Source organism: Ceratotherium simum, chromosome 32 (genome assembly GCF_057802395.1).
Source record: "Ceratotherium simum simum isolate JZ-2026a chromosome 32, ASM5780239v1, whole genome shotgun sequence".
In the NCBI taxonomy this organism is placed as follows: Eukaryota; Metazoa; Chordata; class Mammalia; order Perissodactyla; family Rhinocerotidae; genus Ceratotherium; species Ceratotherium simum.
Window position 1 is genome coordinate 21,761,912 of NC_141931.1, and position 22,909 is coordinate 21,784,820.

At 37.9% G+C, this 22,909-nt stretch overlaps 1 protein-coding gene across 2 annotated transcripts in view; it reads right to left on the reverse strand.

The window, feature by feature from the left end:
- The window catches only part of CDC123 (cell division cycle 123), a 55,198-nt gene that overhangs the window by 23,152 nt on the left and 9,137 nt on the right, over positions 1 to 22,909 (reverse strand). For both annotated transcript variants that reach the window (XM_004425364.3, XM_087420826.1), the window contains exons 3-6: positions 18,798 to 18,855; positions 18,510 to 18,542; positions 12,716 to 12,811; positions 10,340 to 10,446 (exon numbers count right to left, since the gene is read on the reverse strand). In XM_004425364.3, coding sequence (XP_004425421.1) covers positions 10,340 to 10,446; positions 12,716 to 12,811; positions 18,510 to 18,542; positions 18,798 to 18,855 — 294 coding nt within the window. The remainder of the gene's footprint in view (positions 1 to 10,339; positions 10,447 to 12,715; positions 12,812 to 18,509; positions 18,543 to 18,797; positions 18,856 to 22,909) is intronic.

Consider the following 22,909-nt stretch of genomic DNA (forward strand, 5'->3'; position numbering starts at 1 on the left):
ATATAATGTTATGTCAATTATACCTCAATAAAAAAGTTAATATTTTAGCTTCCAATTAACCAATAGTTCATTACCATGATAAAACGGAACTAACTGGCTAGCTTTTCCTAATTTAAGTGTATCTAAAAGATACAAGGGAGATGGAAGGAGAGAAATGACAAAGGAATTCAAATAAAATAACATGGCATTATCTTAATGGTTACTGTAGTAACAGAACTAATACCATTTTAATTTTTGAAATGTGATTTTAACCATGTGAGTGCCACATTTTTTGTAAATCTGATAATAGAGGACAGTTTGTATTAACATATTATTCTATAAAGAACAAGGTAGATTAAGGTTTTGTATCTACCTATTTTAAAAATACTACAGGAAAACCAAAAGGAACAATTCCAAAACACAGGTCTTCATTATCTAATTTTTTTAATGCTTCTATATTCCTACAAATATTGATTTCAACCCTTGGTTAATCCTCATATCGCTACTTTAAAATAGGTATACATTTTAATACATATTTGCATTCTACTATCCTCTAACATTTTTCAAGTGTTGATTGGTTTAACATTTACTGTTATTTTAAACTTGACTACTTGCAGAAGGTGGAAGTGAGAACATGTGTGGTATGTGAGATTATGGTCCAAGGCTTTTTCTTATTAAGATGATTAACCAGATGGCCAAGCATCATTCCTGAGAGGAGAGGAAAGTGCTGAGCCATCCAGTTAGGGCGGAAGTAAAGGTCAACGATGACATTTTCAGGAGCTCAGCTAGATACTGCAAAGAACAATGTGTGTGAATATTTAGATCCTATTTACATTCCGGAGGAGGTAGGTTTAAAAAGCAAAAATGAGTAAGATAATTAGAGTACTAACAACATTTGAATTTTTACAATCCCTATATAAATTAATCATCCTAACATGCCAGGTTAGGCAAAAAAAGAAAGGAAAAATAAAGAAAAAAGAAATCCTTAAACCAAGGCTACTTACTACATTGAGAATACTAGTAGAAACAATACTAGCAGAAAGTATGCATATCCTAATAGAAAACAATGAGCTATCTTCAGTCATATCGAATTTAAAAAGATTTGTATTATTTCCTTCACTGACTGAACCAAGAACACAGATGGTCCAAAAACTTGCATCTCAAATGGAGGAAAAAAACTGATTCTCTCATTTCCAAAAATAATACTTCCATAACTGCCAAAAGCAGAACCTCAGAGAGGGTAACAGCACGCCACTGATGAAGGAAAGTAATTTACGGAGAAAAAATACTGAATTGTTAAATCTACTTTAGCTTTTGTTTCTATGAACACATAAGTAAAAAAGTCATGGTAAGAGTTAGTATAAATTTTCAAACCCCAACTCAGCATATAATATAAAACTATAATGCAAAAGAATATGTGATAATACCTAACACCTCCCCTGTTTTAACTCAACAAATCAGTTTAAAGAACACTCGGAAAATTTGTTTGAATTATGAAATAATATGAAATCGTTTGAGATCACCTTGGAATTTGGGCAATAGTTAGAGAATTCCTAAAGTCATAGGCAAAAATTAGTCTAGGTCCCAGATTTATAAGCATCTTTTATAAACGAGAAACAATACATTGGCCATCTCCACCCTCCAACGACTCAGGCACTTTCCAGCAGAGGCAGAACTAGATGAAACAGTATTTCTGTTGAGAGATCTGCTGACAGTCTTACTGCTGTTTCCCTTCCACATAATTTGCCTTTTCTCTCTGATTGTTTTTAAGAACTCCTCTTGTCTCTAGTGTCCTGTGGTTACACTATGATAGTTTCCTACTAAGACACTTGCGTTTCTTGAATATGAATATTTGTGTTTTTTATTCATTCTTGAATATTCTCAACTACTTTCTCGTTAAATACGCCTCTCCCCTCCTCATTTTCCCTATTCTTTCCTTCTAGAACTCCTATTATACATATGCTAAACATTCTCATTTTATCCAGTATGTCTCTCAACTCTATAATTGCATTTCATTATCTTTCTATGCTGCATTATATTCAACTAATTATCTTCTTCAACTACGTCTTATTTGCATAGGTAACTGAGTTCATTTTAATAAGCTCATTTTTCATTTCTAGAACTTTTGTTTGCTTCTTTTTTCCTAGTAAGTTGTTCTAAGCGTTTCAACTCTTTTTTATGAGTTTAATCAATTAAAACATTTCCTTTATATTGTCTTTTAGACTCGTTATTTCAAATTTGTACAGTTCCTCTTGTATGCTTTCTGTTCCAGCATGACATACTGTTTCCTCGTGTTTTGTTATTTGTATTGTGAACGTCTATGTAGTGGGGCTGATTTTCCCACGTGGGTCCCATGAGGCCTGGGTTGCGGAAGAGCACTTTGTACTTGTATTTTCCAGGTGCCTCAAGGGTAGACCCGGGCCTGGACTGATTCGTATGTTAATTTCTTGGTTTGGGAGTTCTCAAACCAAGCAAGTGGTTTAAATTTTGCACTCCAAGTTCACTGTGAAATACAGGCCTGAGGTTTCATCTTTTTAAAAGAAAAAACCCAAAGCCCCAACAACAAAAAAGCAAACAACCGAATCAAAAAATGGGCAGAGGATCTAACAGAAGTTTTTCCAAAGAAGATATACAGATGGCCAACAGGCACACAAAAAAATGTTCAACATCACTAATTACTAGGGAAATGCAAATCAAAACCACAATGAGATATCACCTCACACCTGTCAGAATGGCTATAATTAACAAGACAAGAAATAATAAGTGTTGCACAGGATGTGGGAAAAAGGGAACCCTCACACACTGCTAGTGGGAATGCAAACTGGTGCAGCACTATGGAAAACAGTATGGCGATTCCTCAAAAAATGAAGAACAGAAATACCATACAATCTAGCTATCCCACTACTGGCTATTTATTCAAAGAACATGAAATCAGTAATTCAAAAAGATTTATGAACCCCTATGTTCATCACAGCATTATTCACAATAGCTAAGACTTGGAAGCAACCTAAGTGCCCATCAATGGATGAATGGATAAAGAAAATGTGGTACATATATACAACGGAACATTACTTAGCCATAAAAAAGATGAAATCTTGCCCTTTGTGACAGCATGGATAGACCTTGAAGGTGTTATGCTACGCAAAATACATCAGATGAAGAAAGACAATTACCGTATGATCTCACTCATACGTGGAAGATAAACAAACAAACACATGGATAAGGAGAACAGATTAGTGGTTATGAGGGAAACTGGGTAGGGGATGGCAAAAGGAGTGAAGGGGCACAGGTGTACGGTGACAGATGGCAACTAGACTTTCGGTGGTGAACACAATACAGTCTATACAGAAGTCGAAATAAAATGATGCACACCTGAAATTTATACAATGTTATAAACCAATGTGACCTCAACTAAAAAAACAAATGAAAAACCCAAAGCCCAAGCACTTTCAGCCCTGCTTCCTTTTTTCTGTACCAATGGATTAATTTTTCTCTTGTTCATCCTCTACTGAAGGTGCAAAAGGGTCTCTTTTCTAAATCGTCACTTTATTTTGGCTTAAGGCTTGGGCTCCTGTCCCTCTAAAGGTATTAAAACCCATGTTTCTTATCAGCTCTGATAACCACCCCTAAAGGCTTAGCTACCTAACCTCTGGTTTCCAATCCTCTTTCCATTTCTTGTATCTGGGATTGCCTTTTGTTTCTCGTGAATTTAGCATTTAAATTTTTGTGTAAAATATTTTATATTTTACCCAGTACTTCTAGATATTTGTAACAAAAGATATTTCAAGTTATCTTAGCCTGCCACTTAGCTAAAATCAGAAATAAATGATCAGTTTCTTACAGTTCTTTTATAATAACAAATAAGAATATTTTGAATCTCATTTAAAGATTTTTGCCAACCTGAACAGTCTAGCTATAATTAGCAACTCATAACCATTTTCATGTATACTTATAAGCTTATTGGTGTTTTTATTTTTTTAAATCTCACTTCTAAAAATTTTTCCTGCATTAGTAGGTATTTTATACCAATTTGGAAGATTTCTTTAATTGAAGTTTTCAACAAGGAACCCAAAGAAAGTAGTATTAAATCAAAGTCACCGATTTACAATCTAGGTAGAAAGGAGGCTCCTATGTTGAACTATAAACTCATTAATTCTTGGCAGATAATTACAGTTCCTCTAGCTAGCCACTAAAACTGCAAAGTAAACACAAATGTTATTAAACAACGAATGTTACATAATCTACAACATGAATTACAAACAAAGAGAATTCTTAGATACAATAATAGTAAAGATTTTATTTTGGGAAAAAAGAACACCAAAAAAAACCAAAGGTCTACTCTGACAAAAGCTACTATGAAATTATGCCAGTATATTTTTTTAAAGATTTTTTATTTATTTATTTATTTATTTTTCCCCCAAAGCCCCAGCAGATAGTTGTCTGTCATAGCTGCACATCCTTCTAGTTGCCGTATGTGGGACGCAGCCCCAGCACGGCCAGAGGAGCGGTGCGTTGGTGCGCACCCGGGATCCGAACCCGGGCCGCCGGCAGCACAGTGCGCGCACTTAACCGCCAAGCCACGGGGCCGGCCCAATGCCAGTATATTTTTAATACATTTTGAAATTAGCCAGTTACAGGAATTTCAGAGAGCAATGTTCTAGATCCAAATTTTAAAAAAGGAAAATAAAAGAGGTCCCAGCCAAAACCTACAAGAACTGTGCTTAGCTAGCACTGATGACTGACAGGAACATCATCTTTTTGTCTTTATTTCTACTGAAGCTACTTCCCAAATCATTCCCCCAACTTAAACAAGGTTGCGTTTCCTTGCCAGCCAAATGGTCTTTCTATAAATAGATATATTCATTACGTCCTAAACATGTCTTAAGATTGACATACTTGGGGGCTGGCCTCGTGGCTTAGCGCTTAAGCGCACGCGCTCTGCTATTGGCGGCCCGAGTTCAGATCCCGGGCGCGTACCGAGGCACCGCTTCTCTGGCCACGTTGAGGCAGCGTCCCACATACGGCAACTAGAAGGATGTGCAACTATGACATACAACTATACTGAGGCTTTGGGGGGAAAAAAAAAGGAGGAGGATTGGCAATGGATGTTAGCTCAGAGCTGGTCTTCCTCAGCAAAAAGAGGAGGATTAGCATGGATGTTAGCTCAGGGCTGATCTTCCTCTCTCACACACAAAAAAAGACTGACATATTTTTTTCTTGCGAACTTCATAACTGTGATCAACACAGTTTTTATCATGCTGTTCCAAATATTTCACACATTGAAAGAGAACAAATGTAATACACTTAGTGATAAGGATGCATATATGTGGAACTAGGGGAGAATGAACAATGAAAAATATGGATGGAGTATACAGAAGGTAAGGTGGAATGTGTCCTACGCTTTGTTACAAGGAAGGAAGGAAAAGGACAAGAAAGGATATGTGGATATCCACAGTGATGAGTTGTGCTACAAGTAAGAAATACACTGTACAAGAGCAAGCTAGATGGAGGTGGAAACAAGAGACTCTCTAGTGGAAAACACTTAAGTTGAAGATGCATTCCTTTTTTGGGGGTAAGATGCAAGATTCCGGCATTGGAGGTAGAGATTTACAATATTACCTACTCAAATGGTGTGAATTCTGTCTCAAATTTGGGCCAGTCAACGTGGCAAGGTTGGCGGAGGGAGATCACAGTACGAGTACACTTTGAGGACAATATCTACGTGAATTTACTCTAGACAACTCAGGTGTTACCTAAATCCACTGACTGAGATCGCCATTTCAACATTTTCATCAGTCACGAGAAAACATCATCCTTAAAGCTTTACAAAAGTGGCAGTAAACAAAATCATTAATGCTTTAAAGTGGCATATTGCCCTAGAAAGTCACCAGAACACAAGCCTCATTGATAAGCAGTTCTAAAAAGTTGGAAGGTTACAACATTATATCTCACAGTAAACAACTCCTAAGAAGAAAAAATTTTAAATCATGGCGGGAAAGAAAAAAAGAAACACACAGAGCAAGGGAAAAGTTAAGCATCAAAGTTCCGGTGTTTAGATTTTATTGCTCATCAGGAGTAATTATTTTGGTACAAAGAGTTTTGGTACACAGATTCCACTTCTTTAGATTTCACCAGTGGTAAAAAAGGAAAGATAAAAGTAAAATGATAGAGAATTAAGGGTGACATCATGGATGGACATTGAGGGTATAATGCAAAGTGAAATAAGTCAGAGGGAGAAGGTCAAATACCGCATGATTTCCTTCATTAAGTAGTAGATAATAACAACAATAAACAAACACATAGGGACTTAGATTGGATTGGTGGTTACCAGTGGGGAAGGGGGGAGGGAGGAGGGTGAAAGGGATAATTCGGTACATGTGTGTGGTGATGGGTTGTAATTAGTATTTTGGTGGTGAACATGATGTAATCTATGCAGAAATAGAAGTACAATGATGTACACCTGAAATTTTTACAATGTTATAAACCAATGTTACTGCAATAAACAAAAAATTAAAAAAAATAAAAATAAAAAAATAAATAAAAAAAAAAAGTAAAATGATAGAGAATTAAGGGTGACTGGGTATGTTTATTTGAATTTTCATAGACGGGTTCTTCGAAAAGAGATAAAATATGCTATCTAAAATTAAAACAATCTAAAGCAGAAAATTGTTACCTAGATAAAATGGGCCTTAAAAAGAACAAGGTAAAGATTCTGTTAGGTCAAACTTATGCACAAAATTTTTCTTCTGAAACTGCTGCTGAATTTTAGGATTAATAACCAGTTTTGTGATAATCATAAGAAAAAATGTATAAAAATTATGTTGAACACAGCATAGTTTAAATCACTAAGACAAGTGAAATTTCCTGACCTCTAGTCAAATGTATCTCCTTAGTCATAAGCCCCTCAGAGAAACAGTTAATGGATTAATTTTTTCACTCACTTGGCCCTTTCTTCTAAATGCCAATTGAATACCAGATTTTTTTCCTTGCCTTGGCCTACTGAAGTGACACTTAATCAAATAATTAATGAAAGCAGCCTTGTGACTCACCAAGTCTAATCACATAGACTGTTTATGTCTGGGACAATAATTCACTCAGCAAGTAAAATGTACACAGATTATATTAAATGTGTCATATTTCAACTTTAAAGCTTCTTGTGGACAATAATCTTATGAAGAACAGGAAAAACAAAAGAGTACTTAATATTCTACATCAAATTACAAGTGTGGCAGACAGTACTGGTTGCCCACCCTCTAGCTATTCCCTCCCTTCATCCTTGCTAACAGAACTGTGATTGTTCAGACACGGGCAGCACTTGTGTTGTGTGGTCCTCTCCGGAATTCCAGAGATGCATGTGCTGATTAATCTGAGCAGTCCTCAAGATGTGGGCTTGGACCAGCAGCATCAGGATCACCTGGGAACGTGGCAGAAAGGATATTCTTGGACATTACTCCCGGCTACTGAATCAGAAACTCTGGGGGTAGGGACCAGCAATCTGTGTTTTATCAAACTCTCCAGATGATGCTGGATGCGAGCTCAAGTTTGAGAGCCTCTGGTCTAAATCAATCGTGGGATTTCTGTTCCCTCTGCCAACTACTGAATTAGGCTGGGTAACTGTCATGAGCTTGACAAGAAGTCTCCTGCGAAGCTTCTAGAATGTTTTACTTGCTTACATACAGAGAGGAAATACACCCATCCTGCCTATTTTTGATTTAGATATGGTCATGTCTTCATGTGATACCTGGAACTGCAGCAGCAATCTTGTGACCATTAGGTGATAAACCCAAAGACCATGCCACTGAGCCAAGGATGACGGCAGGGAAAGACTAAAAGAGCCTTGGTCCCTGTGACCTTGATGAGACACTGAATTAACCCTAGAAATACCCCATCTCCAGTTTTCTTGTTAAATAATATATTTTTTAAAACCCTGTATGTGTAAACTATTTCTAGTTGCCTTCTGTTAACTTGCAATCCTTACTGTAACATCTTTGTTTCTTTTTTCGAGGAAAGCCCCAAAATAGTATAAATAACATAATCTCACTTTCATAATATTACATAATTTTATACATATCATATATTAAAATATTATAGAATATAATAAAGTATTATAACAAAGCATTTTGAAAAGCAAGAATTTATACCTTTATTAATTGAAAATACAGAGAATATTTAAAATGACATTATTGAAATTATATTCTGGTTTTGGTTCTACTAATTAGCTTGTAGGAACAAATTACTGAACAGATTTAGGCCTCAATTTTCTAACCAATAAAAGGAAAGAGTCAGATTAAATCACTGATACGATCCTGTGCAATCTAAAGAATTATTCTCTTAAATTAATCTTTATGGGGCCCTGAAAGGCCTCTGTGACAAAAGTTGATTTTTAATGAGTTCTATTAATAAGGATTTTTACGTGATGACAAGACATTAACTGTTATGCAACTGACTACTGACAAATACTCCCAGAAAAGGGCGACCCATCAGTGCTGCCTGGCTGAAAGGCTGAAAGCCCAGTGCTCGGTGTCAGCTCCTGCCAACTCCCAACTATTTACACCAGAAGGACGGTATTCAGTGGGTAAACACTCTCAGTCCAAGGCCTCAAATTCACTTGCTGATTTAACTTCCTCCCCATGCAAAAGTCAAAAAGTACAAGATGCAAAACAACTGACCAGTATTTCCCCCGTCCACTGGAATTCCAGTTAAATTCGTGTATGACAAAGAGGGAAAAGTGGGCTAAGAGGAGCCAGAAGATCGATAAAACTGCAAAGATGATTTAGAAAACCATCAGCCCCAGAGAATTATAAGTGATTTATAATTATTTTTGGAAAGGAAAAGATGTCTTCATACTCTCACTGCAACTAATATTAAAGGTACACAAAAACCTATATCTGAGGAATTAACAAGTACAGGGTATTTTTAATGTAATACATTTCAAGGCCTCTTTACTGAAAGCATTACATGTCAAAAAGCTTTATAAGGAAAAAAAAGATAGCCACGACTTCCTCTAATCAGAGGGTATCTCCCAGCATGAAAATGCTACTGCATTATGACTAACACAAGGGCTGCCAAATACCGAACAACACGCGTGCCAACACAACCATAAAACATTGACAACTAAATGTCAAAACAATAGAAAGTTTTTTTCTGTAAATGAACCAGAAATACCAATAAGGGTAAAACCCTTTTATAATAAACTTGTAATACAACCACACTCATTCATTATTACTTAACTTCATTTTCACTAAAACCATATGCCCCAGCTGCAGAACTCAGATGCACAACGGACATGTAGTGAATTGACTTTTTTATGTCAGGCTCCTCTTCTAAAAAGGATCTGAGGCTGAGATGGGGTAAACAGGCAGGGCAAACTAAACTGGATGGATGGGGAAGAAGTGGCATGCTCACACAGCATTTTCACACCCGTTCACCTGCTTAGCTTCTAGACTTCGTGATATGCTTTATTTTAGAGGTCAGTTTAAAGATTAGTTTAATTGAGATTACTGGTTTAAGACGGTGTAGGACAAAAAATCTAGAATAGCTGCTATTTGATGACAGAACGAAAGAAGCATGAAGAGGTCACCCACAGCTCAACAGTGCAGGTGTTCCATCTGCCTACGATGAAGACAGCACAGAATCACGTTCTTCAGCTATTGAGTAACAGGCAGAGGAAGGAAAACAGCAATTCCGTGTTTAGCAATTTATCCTAAGGAAAACGTTAGGAAAGCACACAGAGATTTAGCTTACGGATATTCACTGCAGGACTGTATATAAGAATAGAGGACTGGTCAGACAAATTATGTGATAGCTGTCCAGTGGAACACTATGAGGAGAATTTAAAACAATGATGCATTTAAATATTTAACGACACATAAAGATGTTTGCTACTCACTGATAAGTGCAAAAGCAGCCAGCTAAGCAATGTGAACCATATGATCCCATTTTTGTTTTAAAAAATCAGAATATAGTTAGAAACAAGTATAACTATGTTACACCTATGCATAGACAAAATTCTGGAAGAATATAAATCCAATTGTGGCAAGATCATGGGTGCTTTTAAATTTCCTGTTTTCAGTTAGCGATAGTCTCTAACTTTGCTTTTCTATGATAAGAGCATATATTGGTTTTATAACAAGAAAAAAATCTACCAAAATATGTAATGGGCAGATACAGAAAGTCCTTGATATTTAGGGATATTCACTGTACAGCATTTACTGTAAAAGGAAAAGAAACGTTTGCTTTAATAGGTCATTTGAGAATATGAAATTGATCCTTGTTGTTTGGAACCACTGTTTACAGTAGTACTAAAAAAAAATCACAAGTACTGAGACTACTGACAGGGGACAACCAGAGGCATACTTACGGTTGAGTGAAGTCACGAGTGATGAAATCAGAACTCTTGAACAGCAGAAAGATGTCGCTGAGGGTTTTACATTTCAGAGAACTATTCATTGCTATCCAGTAGGCATCCTAAATAATGAAGCACATGCTACTTAGTGTATATTCCACGTTAGCCACTATGAATGAAGCTCAGGCCTACGTATAAAATCAATAATGCATATCACTTCAAGGGTTTAAAGAAAAAAGTCAGGTAAGAAACGTTAGCTCTACTGTCAAGGGTCAAAGTACACTTCTAAACAATGAACAGCATCACTGCTGCATGTCAGACACCCAGTGATGAACACTGAGATGTTAGGGTCCTCACCTTTCAGCTCAGGCCCAAGCACTTCCCTACGTTTTTCTTACTGATGAGGAAGTAAGGGGAGAAAAAGCTATCAGAAATGCTGACACTTCAGCTAGAAGATCAAGGTGTAAAGAAACAGCCTGAACAACTGTCTAAGAAAAAGGAGATCCTTCCCTTCTTCCTGCTTCTGGGGAGTGATGGCCGGAAGGCCTGAAGTTTGATGATTAGAGCAGTTAAGACCCATGTCTATCAAATCTAGGAGAGAGGAGGTGAGATATTCTGAACCATCACAATTTTAAATGGTGAATGTCTCATACATTTGAGCCAAACAAAAAGTACAAATAGCAGGCACAGTAGACGAAGCTTAGTGGAACATACCTAAAAATGATAGAATTAAGTCATTTAAAAAACACATTTCTTCCATAGACAGATCAGACACAGGACAGTAACATAAATTTGAGAAAACTAATGACTGTAAAAAACTATCAAATTATTATCCATACTACATGCAAGAAAGCACTGGAACATAGCAGGCACTCAATTAATAACAAATAAATGAACAAATGAATACCTTAAAACCGCAAATAATCTACCCACCTGAAGTGGAAAGCCTCAACCCAGTCCAGTAGTAAAGAACAATTCAAATTACTGCTCATATATAAACTAAAAGTGAGTTTCAATAGCTCCTTTATAGTGTCGCCCAATGACAAAGATGACGAAAACTTCTGGCTAAAGATGGTATACTGAACACACAGATTTAACTCCACTGAAACAACAGTATCTATAGAAAACCATGCAACTGAATAAACAAGACAATTATTAACTCCAAGGAAAACAAAATGTTGAATAAGAAAACGTAAGTAATCATACTATAGCATATATCAGAAGTTTACCTAGTGTTTACATAATCACAATACTGGAAACACTGAATTAATCAAAAGTATGATATCACTATAATGAGGACAGGGGAATAGAAAGCAGGGGAGACAGGAGATGAAAGAGAGCTGAATCTTGCTGTTCTAGAGTAGAAAGTCAATAATAAATACCTAAATCTGAAGAACAAAGAAGCAGAGGAAAAGAACAAAAGAATGTACTAAAATATCTGACAGCAGCTGCCTCTGAGGAGTGGGAAATGGTGGACAGAAACAGGTGTTAGGACCTGCTGATTTTTGTAGCAAGCTTCCAGGTCTTTTGAAAATTTAAACTATGTCATGTATATACGTAAAAATAAAAATTAGATTTAAGTGCAATTTATCATTCATTTTAAAGTAAGAAAAGATAAGCACATGAGATGGTTTTTCAAAATGCAAATAAGTCTTTGATTCCCTAAATAAGCTTTGTTGACATAAAGTTCTCTTCTATTGGATTAGAAAAAATAGTGAATTTTTCCATAGATCTTAACTTTTAAAAAAATCTTGTCAATGCAATGTTAAAATAATAAATTTAAGAAAATATCAGGGCCGGCCCTGTGGCTTAGCGGTTAAGTGCGTGCGCTCAACTGCTGGTGGCCCGGGTTCGGATCCTGAGCACGCACCGACGCACCGCTTCTCCGGCCATGCTGAGGCCGCGTCCCACATACAGCAACTGGAAGGATGTGCAGCTATGACATACAACTATCTACTGGGGCTTTGGAGGGAAAAAATAAATAAATAAAATCTTTAAAAAAAAAAAAAAAGAAAATAGTTGATTTCTCAAACTGCTCTATTTCTAGATCCTGTGACATTTTAATTTTTATTACTTTTCAATAGAGAAAAATTTCTCTGTTGAACTGAAGAGCTAAAATTTTGAAAAGGGCAGAGAATGGATTTCCTCAGATTTATAGAACAATCAGCAACACAAGAGGTTGAAACTGTCTTCTGGCAAAATATCTAGTATTGCACAGATCCAGGAAAGTGCACTGCAAAATCAGAAAAATAACATGGGGGAAATAATAATAAAATCCAGAGTATTTTCTCTAGAATTAGGACTATAATTAGACCCTCTGTGGGGATATAAAATGAAATAAATAGGAAAACAAAGAATATTCAAACAAGAGATTTACTGATGTGCTCCTACCCGTGGGGCACTCCAGTTAAGCTTAGGAAACACACTGCCACCCAGGGAATTGATAGCTTCTTGGACTTTGGTAGTGAACTCGGGAAATTCTGGTGCCTACAGAAAGAAAGAAGAAATCATTTGGGCAAGTCAGTATCATCACAATAAATCTAGAAAACAAGATTAAAATCTCAAGGTTAAACTATTCAGGATGTTAAAATAATTTAGGATACAAATTACTATCAGAATTTCTGAATTCAGCGAAATAAAATCAATGATCAAATAACATTTACCAGAAAGGGAAGAAGATAAGTACCCAAATGGCACTTTCCAAACCAATCAAAGCCCACTAAGCTAAACAGACAGATGTCACCAGGCATCTGGGGATGTGAGGAAGGAAGGAAGGTTCTCTTAACACCTACATAAAACCAGTATTTATTAAGTGAAAAGAGACAGATGGAATATCACCTATACATATACCCCAATTCTCAGAAATAACATCTCACACTAAAGGGGCCAGAAGTCCTTCCATTTGCAGGAAAAGATTCTTGGACATATCCCCAAAAGGCTTCATGAGAATGAGAAATAAATTATGTGGTTAACTGTATTTAAACACTGCTATTTCCAGACAAGTTTTAATATAAACAAAACTCAAAAATAGGACCTTGGTGAAGTTAAAATGTTCTTTCCTTTTTGGTTTACTTTAAAATGCATATTTTATAGAAGCAGGTAACCCAAACATTCTAAGTGTCCTTTCACCAGGAATAGAATCCCGCTGTGAAGGAACGTAAACGTGACTGCTATTATGCTCTGCCTCGGGCCTTACGTCACTGTCAAAGGAGAGCACAGAGAGAGAGTGGAGACGAGGAGAGTGAGGAAGAGAATTGAAGTGGAAAGGGCAGGAGAGACAGAACAACAATATTAACAGATTCTCTCCAGTCACAGTTTTCCTTTATATCTGCTGCCCCCTACTGGACAACTGCAAATTCTGAAACAGTCCAGTAATGACAAGGTCTTCCATAGGGGCTAAAGCGTTCAAATAGGTCTAGAACGAGCTCAACTACACACTGCAAACATAAATCAAATGCCTCATGCTGATCCCCGAGGTCTAACCCAGTTATGACAGAGAAATAGCTGTGACAAGAGTCTAGGAAACACACCAAAAAAAAATATAAGTTTAAAAAACGGTAGTATACTATTTCCCCAACTAGAAACCAGCTTTAAGCAACAGGCTAGTGAGTCAAGAAGGGCGAGATCGAAGCTTTCTTTCTGCTACAGAAGGACATGATCTCTGGACTAGTTACCAGCATCTTCTAGTTATTTGACAGCCTGCACTGTATCTTCTTTACTTCTTCAGCTTAGATACATGAACTCAACCCGCAGCAATTTAGAGAGCCCTTCAACACGACTATCAGCCTTGAGTCCTTATATTCCATTCCCCTCTCCCCATCAAAAGGAACTACAACTTATGTTAAACCAATAATTTCCTTACAATCCCCTGAAGTCACTGATTTGGCTCCCTAGAGCTCTGGCCATAAAAACATGTATCTAAGATCTGCATTAGCAATCTTCGATAAACAGTACAGTTATGCAAATTTTACAGCATGAAGAGATTCAATTTCCAAAGACAAGACTATTTAATTTTCCTGTCCCATAAAACTTCACATGTAAGGACTGCTTTATGTTTGTGTATTACATTTTAAAAGAGGTGATCCATTCCCTCAAATCCTCCAATTATTCAACTTCAGGAAATCCTGCCATAAGGAACCTGAAACAAATTTAAATTATAAAAAGTGGATCCATTGTAGAGAAAAATTTGTGCTTCAGTGGAAAACTATGTATTCTCGGCATGTAGCACACTTTTCTGGTTGTCTGATTCTAGGTAGGTCTGTCAGCTAGTTTACAACTGGTAAACTGGAGGTAAGTGATGACAATGAAAAGTATTTCTTACAGACATGACAATTCTATCCTGTCTGAAGAAATTCAGTTGCCTTCCCTCCCACCTTTGAGGGAGGCAAAACTAGTTTTGCCTCACTTACATATTCATTTCAATATTCCTCATCTATAAATTTGTCTGTTCCTTGGATTCTTTTGAACCAGCTGTTAACATCTGCCTGGTTCCCTCATGAGTTAAATAAAAGCTTCAACATGTGTTAAAGAGTTTTGTATCTGTATGGGAGTCAGGATTCTACCTCTTTCTGAAAATTACCTTTTAAGAGATTTAAGTAATAGGATTCTTTTAAGCTTAGAGCTCAACCAGTCGATTTTAAATATGCATTAACACCTCAGTTGTCTGGGAAAAGGTTCCCCTTGTAAGTGGGACAAAAATCCACATTTTTAATCATATCCATGGACTTCCTGTGATCCAGACTCACTTGTCTTTCCAAATTTACCCACCACAGCACCCCTATACCACACTCACTCAGAAAGGGTACTTCTTTAAAAAAAATTTTTTTTTAATCATGAAATGTTTTAAATATACAAAAAAATATATGCTCATGTTCCTGGATCCATACATTCAACAATTTGGCATATTTGATCCAAACCTTTAAATTTCCTAAGGGGAAAAAACATTACAGATACAAACGAAGCTCCTTACTCCTTGCTCTCCTCCCTAATCCTTCCCTCTCCCCACCGGCAACCATCATGACAAAACTGGGCATATTCTTCTACTGTCATGATTTTATACTTTCGATACCTGTGCCTGTCCAGAAAATATAACATTATAAAAATTTAACATAACTGCTGTCATTTGGTATGTATGCTTTTCGCAACTTGCTCTTCGAAATTCACCATTGTGCTTTTGAGATTTACCCATTTCGATTATTTTTGTCCATTTTTAATTCCGCGTTTTTGTATCTATGCTAATGGACTATTACCATTCACCAATACCTCACATTTTCCCACCTTGGGTCTTAACTCACATCCTCTACCAAGACTGTTCTTCTGCCCGACAACATCTAGTTCTGCCCAGTGAATCCCAATCACTTTTTTAAATTAGCTTTTTATTTTGACATTATGTCAGACTTTCAGAAGCATTAAAAGAGTAACAAGAATTTCCATATACTCCTCACCCAGGCATTTTACCACATTTGCTTTATCATTCTCCCCCAACCCCCTCTCCCTATATATCTATGCAGGTGTGTGTATTTATTTCTATATATACATACATACAAACATGCATTTTTTCCCTACACTCTTTTAAAGTAAGTTGAAGTCATGATGCCCCTTTACCCCTAAACACTCTAGTGTATATATCCTAAAAAGTAGTAACATTCTTTTATACAACCTAGCAAAATTATCAAAATCAGACAGTTAACACTGATACAATACCATTATCTCATCTATAGATCTTATTCAAAATGTGCCCATTGTCCTAATAATGTCTTTTATAACAAAAAAAAACCCAAAAAACCAAACATTCTTTTCTGACCCAGGATCCAGTCTAGAATCACGAACTGCATTTAGCTGTCATGTCTCTTTAATCTCCTTTAATCTGTAACAGTTCCTCTCTCTGTTGTTCTTTACCTTTCATGACCTTGACATTTTTTAAGAGTACAGGTGGTTATTCTATATAAGTTCCAAAATGTTGAGTTTGCTGGATGTTTCCTCATGATCAGACTCAGGTCAGGCATTTTTGGCAGGTGACGTGTCCTTCTCAGTGCATCACATCAGGAGGCACACAATGGAGGTCTGTGCATCACTGGCAAGGTTAACTCTGGTCACGAGGCTGCTGGGTCTTTCCACTGTGAAGTTACTATTTTTCTGTCTATAATTATGTAATAAGTAATTTTGGTAGAGACACTGAGAATATTCAAGTATCCTCGTTCTCATCAAATGTTCACCCACCAGTTTTAATAGCTATTCCATCAATTATTACTATGATGGCTGCCAAATGGTGACTTCTAATTCCATCACTCCTTCTGCATTCATCAGTTGGTGCCTTTTCTACTATAAAGAAGAGCTTTCCCTTCTGCTCCATTTACTGAATTTAATCATTTGTTTATGTCAGTACGGCATCATGAATTCTAATTTTAGTCAATGGTTATACTCCATTACCATCATTGTTTCGTTATGATGCTCAAGTAACTTGGCCAGGAGGAGCCCACTCAAGCTGGCTTCTGGGTCCTTTTTGTCATGTCTGCGTCATTCTTACTTTCTGATACAACAAGCTGTTGCAGGCTATCTTTACTTTCCTACCCCGGTCTTGAATTTCCCCAAGAGTTTCGATTCCTTTTAATGGAGAATGATAATTTAGAAACCAAGATCAGGGCACTAGGTGTGCTCACTGCTCCTATGATGTCATCATGTCATTGCTTCTAGACCTTAGCAAACAGAGTTTGGTAAATATACATGGATACACAAAGGTATATTATTAATTTCTGTATCTATCAACTATCTACCTATCTATCCATCAATCAAAAAACATGAGTTGAAATTGATAATCCTTACCACTTTTAGGGTCCAGGTCAAATATCACTTCTCCCTTTAAGCATTTCTAGATGCCCTAAGTTGTAACTGTTCTCTCTGTTCTGACAGCACTTTGTCATCTACCCCTAAATTGGGGTATCTTTCCCCACTGGTTTATAAACTCCCTAATGGCAGGAATCAAATCATATTCATCTTTGTTTACTTCACAGAACCCACTACAGTGCCCCGAGTATGGTAGATAACTAATACGTATGTTGAACTGAATAGAATTTTCACAAAAGGAGTGATTGACCTGCATGATATCCAGAGTAAAATAAAACAAGTAAACTTCCCCTTTCTGCTGATGTTGGCCTGCTTTTTATACCTAAGGAAATGTATCAGTTTAGGCACCTCCACTTTTTTTTTTCTTGTACCCTGGACACCATATCTCTTCCATTAAAATAAACAGAAGCATCTTCCCATTTAGAGCTGTATTATTATTATTATTTTTTTAATTATTTTTTTAAAATTTTATTCATTTATTTTATTTTTCTCCCCCCGAATCCCCAGTAGATAGTTGTATGTCATAGCTGCACATCCTTCTAGTTGCTGTATGTGGGACACGGCCTCAGCATGGCCAGAGAAGCGGTGCGTCGGTGCGTGCCCGGGATCCGAACCCGGGCCGCCAGCAGCGGAGCGTGCACACTTAACCGCTAAGCCACGGAGCCGGCCCTAGAGCTGTATTAGAGTAAACGCTCCCCTAAAACTCATTTCCTTTATGTGCCTTTACATCTATTTGTAGGGAATTTTACAAAAACCTTTCTCTTTTATCTCAAGGTATGAGAAGTTTTATTAACCTACCATATTTTTATAAATACATTTTTTACTTCACTCATTCCTTTAAAAATATTTTTATTAAAAACATACTTTTAAGTTGAATTTGACAACAGTACTCTTATCCTGAAAGACGATTAATATGCTCCTTCAGCTTCTACATTTTAATATAAGATAAAGCCACATACTTCTCTACTTGCACTCGAACGAAACTGTAATTTTTATGCCACTTAAATACTCTTGAATAAGTGAATATAGATTTTCACTTTAATTTAGGTTCCACAGATCTGGGAACCCCAGAGTTTAATGTGAAGCTTGATTCTTTCTTTCAGAGCTTAACAGAAATAAGTCCTAGCATCAACTATGCACTTAAATATTTCCTTTGAAATCAAAGGGAAAAAGAAGGCAACGATGATTCAAGTTATTTTTTAAAATAATAAATAAAAGCCAACAGAGAACGAGACATTTGAAATGGAGAATAAACGGGAATTTAGAGATATGCACTGAAAGCCTGAAGCACCCTGTGTAACGGTGAGAGAATGTCCCCACGCCAGCACTCCTCTGCTCTTACCGTGAGCGTGGCCGTGTTCTCGTCATCCGACCACTGTATGGAGAAGAGGACAGAAACAAAACATTAAATGTGGATAGTGTACTGGGCTCCCAAACAGCAGTGCTCCGTCTAAAAACAATACATAAGCAGGAGACATCTATTCCTGAACACAAAGTATATGTCAAAGTCAGATTTTCGTGTAATTTCTCACTTTATTGAATGTATGCTAAGATCTGAATGTCAGAACCGCTTCAGAGATCATTTAAATCAGAATAGTCTACAGAACAGATTATTTTATTTTGAACCAACCTGTATTTCTTCTGCCTCATCATCACTGTCTGGCTGAGAACGTGCTGGTGGATCTTCCCTACGAGAACATAAAGCAAAAATTAAGCAAGAAAAAGGCTTTGGTACCATGTAGTCATAATTTCAGGTGTACTGAAAACATATCTCTATAAAAGATAGAAAGATAAAGACAGCCTTAGAATTGGAGGATAATGTTTAAAAAGTTCACTTTTTCAGACAGAAATGAATAAAAACTAACATGAAATTAGTGAGAGTACACTTCCAATAAGAGATGGCAGAATAAAAACATTCTGCCCTGTTCTCAGAAATCACTAGAAACAGGGAAAGAAAAACTCACAACTCCACCTCTGATGACACTAAGAATCATCTACAATTCTGAATCCCGATATATAAGAAAGTGCTGCCAAAGACAAGGAAGACCAAACGAGACGGAGGAAGCCGCCAAAAGGAGCCGTCTGAGGAGCTGTGCTTCACAGCTGAGGGAAGACCCCGAGGGGCAAAGCCGAGGATCCTGGGTTTATACAGTGAAAACAGAGCACGGGGGCCGGTGTCAGGGATCACCTGGATCTGGACTGGCACCACAGACAGGCGTGGGGAGAGAGAGAGAAATACTCAGACACACTATCTGTGAGAAAGCCAGGGAATGAAGCAGGTGTTGAAAAGGGCCATCTAGCAGCCAGTCTTCATTGTCTGGGGGGAAGCAAAGGCTGAAAGAACTCAGAGGAAATAACACTGCCCTGACCCCTCCTCAACACTCAACTACAAATAACTGGCCCACGAAGAACTCACTCACATCACTGAAAACAGAATAATCAGAATAAGAACCAGCACAGGATCTATACCAAGAAACTACAAGGAAAAGGGAAAGGGAGGCTTCTGGTTGACCATGGGCATTTATCTATTCCTGTGTTCCCTCTAAACTAAAATGATAGGAAAGACCCCAAGGAAAGGGAGACCAAAGAGGAGACAACTGAGGAAAAGAGACAGAAACAAAAAGTCGGAAAACAGAGAGCCAATGAGGGGGATAACCCAGTGAGCAACAGGCAGAACCTGGAGCTATCATGGATGGTGGGACCGAAGCTCTGGGCTACGAACAGGGTGGCTTGCGCGAAGTCCGTAAATGGGGCAGTAAGACAGACCCAGTCTTCCTCATCTTCCACATCCTAGCAACTAATCCTCCTCCATGAACTAAATAGGCCAAGGGCTCAGGTCCATAACCCCAGAGGAATATGGGGGTGAAACGACAGAATATGACAAGGAGCCACGTGAAAGTCACACTAACAGTGAGACCCCTGGTCCCTTCCTCCAATCCTGCTCCCAGAATGCAGACAAATTAGAGGATTCTTCTCTGTAGAAATTGAACAACGCCAGACCGAAGGCCTACAGATAACTGTCATCTGGGAATCCTCTATCAATACCTGCTGATTGCTGGCACTCTTAGTCAACAAGCCCCAGCCAGGTACACAAAGTTTACGTGTGGGCACGCATGCACGCGTGCATGTGTGTGTCCCTCACTCTTTACTATGAATAAAGGCCTAGAATTGTTAGAAAACTAAACAAAGGCTCCAAGATGAAAAAAAGAGATTTTAAAAAGGAGAGAAAAAAGGTACACGGAAGAAATAAAAACAAAGGAACCAGATGAAAAAAATTTTTTTTTGCTGAGATTCGCCTGAGCTAACATCTGTGCCAATCTTCCTCTTTTTTTTAAATTTCTGATTCAGGAGGATTAGCCCTGAGCTAACATCTGTGCCAATCTTCTTCTATTTTGTATGTGGGACGCCTCCACAGCATGGCTGATGAGTAGAGTAGGTCTGCGCCAGGGATCCAAACTCACGAACCTGGGCCACAGAAGCGGAGCGCGCAGAACTTGAACCACTCGGCCACAGGGCCGGCCCCCAAAAATATTGTTTTAAATCGTTAATATCCTCAAAGATAAAAGAAGATATGCATCCATGAGAGAAGAACAGGAGGCTATAAGAAAGGAAGAGAGGACAAGACTGAACTTGTAGAAACCGAAAAGATGATAGCTGAAATTTAAAATTTCCCAGAAAGTAGAACTAAAAAGACAAAGAGATACACAATAGAGAAGAAATGATAAAATTCAGAGAATTAATCCAGTAGATCCAACATTTCAATAGGAGTTCCAGAAAGAGAAGCAAGAAAATAAGAGGAAATTATCAAAGATATAATATTTTTAAATGTCCCAAAACTGAAAAATACATCTCTAGACTGAAAGGGCCCACCAAGTACATATCATAACGAATGGGAAAAAAACTTAGACGATGTGCAAAGATGGCCACAATAACTCTTCTCATCTCATTTGAATGCCCCTTGGCAGGGAGACTTTGCCACTCTTCCCATCAAGAAACGGCATTTATTTCCCCATCCCTTTTAGACTGGCTTCACAACTCACTGTGACCAACAAGATGTAGCACAAGTGACAACATGTGATCCTGAGCCTAAGTGTCAAGTCTCTACAGCTTCCGCTCTCACGTTTTTGGAACACTGCCACCACTATTTAAAGAAGCTAAGGTTAGTCTTTCTAAGCATGAGAGGCCACATGGAAAGAGAGGCCCAGCTGACAGTGGGCATCAACTGCCAGACATGTGAGTGAGGCCATCTTAAAACCATCCAGTTCAGTAGAGCCACCAAATGACTACAGCCATGTCAGTAACCTTGGCAAGACCAACAGAAGACTCGTCCAGTGTCAAGAATTACAGAGGCTCTGAGATTTGACCCTACTTGCTTGCTAACAAGTTAGCGTGCCAGTTTCATGGACTCTAGCAGAAGACATAAGATTCTTAGGTCAGAACAAAGGACTCTATTACTCTCAGCACAGCATGAAGCATGAGCCTCTTCCTTGCATCAGTTCCCTCTGGTTCCTCAAGTCCCATGGGAGGTCAAGGAGTGGCCCAGGTTAGCATTACAAGTGAGGAACCCCGAACTTAGGGAAGCTCATCTTTTATAATGGGCTGCAGGTAAAACTGCTCAATCTTTGACCCAAGGGGAGACACTGTCTTTTATTTGTATGAGACAGTAAACAAACCTGCTCTCTGCTAAGGAGGGAGACACTACCTCTATCTTCCAAGGCTGTCTGCTATATAAACATCCTTGAAAAGATAATCAAGAACAAAAGCGGTCAGTGCCTCTGCCTGCAAGATGTGCAGTAATGTAAGAGACCCAAGGAGAACTGTCTCTCAACATACACCTGAGCAATCATGGACAAATAAAATGGTTATTGTTTTAAGTCACTAAGTTTGGGCAATACAGATGATTATCATGAAATATAAAAACATGAAAGAAGAAACCCCAAGAACATTCATAAAGCAAACCAGGTCACAATAAAGGAACAGAAATCAGACTGACATAGGACTTTGTAGCATTCTAGAAGACAGTGGGCCATGCCTTCAAAATCACGAGGGCAATTTTCTGCCTAGAATCCCTTACTAAGCCAAACTCACCCCCGAAAAAATCAAGTATAAGAGCAGAATAAAAACTTTTTCCAGGTTATGAAAGGACTCAAATGTTTTTCCTCTTATGCATTCTAGAGCATGTACTTCAATAAAACAAGGCAGTAAATCAAAAGAACCAAAAACATGGTATTTAAGGAACAGAAAATCCAACACAGATGAGTAAAGAAAAGTCCCAAGCTGACGACTGTACGCCAGACCTGAAGAGCTGCCGGCTCAGACTGGAACAGGAAGATGGAGGGTTGCCAAAGCGGGGTCTCTAGGAAAGGAAAAACGGCAATATCTAGCTTTAAAAATGGCTTAAACAACGAGGCAGACATATTATTTCACATTATAAGAATCCCTAAGGCATGGCACTTATTGGAAGGTAGAGTACTTCAGTGATGCTAGGACTCAAAATCAGCTTCTCCGTGAATTTCTTGGTTTTCCTCTCCAGAGTCCAAGTTCGCTATAGTAGTTTCAAGCATCAAGTCCTCACACTGCCATATCCAGAGACCAGAATAAATGAGATCCTGTCTCATGTCCCTTTTTAAGAGCAGCGCAGACTTTCCCCGGAGCCCTGTAGCCCCTCTTGGTTACGGCTGGGCTCCTCACTGCAAGGGAGATGGCATAACCACAATGGGTTGGACTAGTCTGTCATCACCA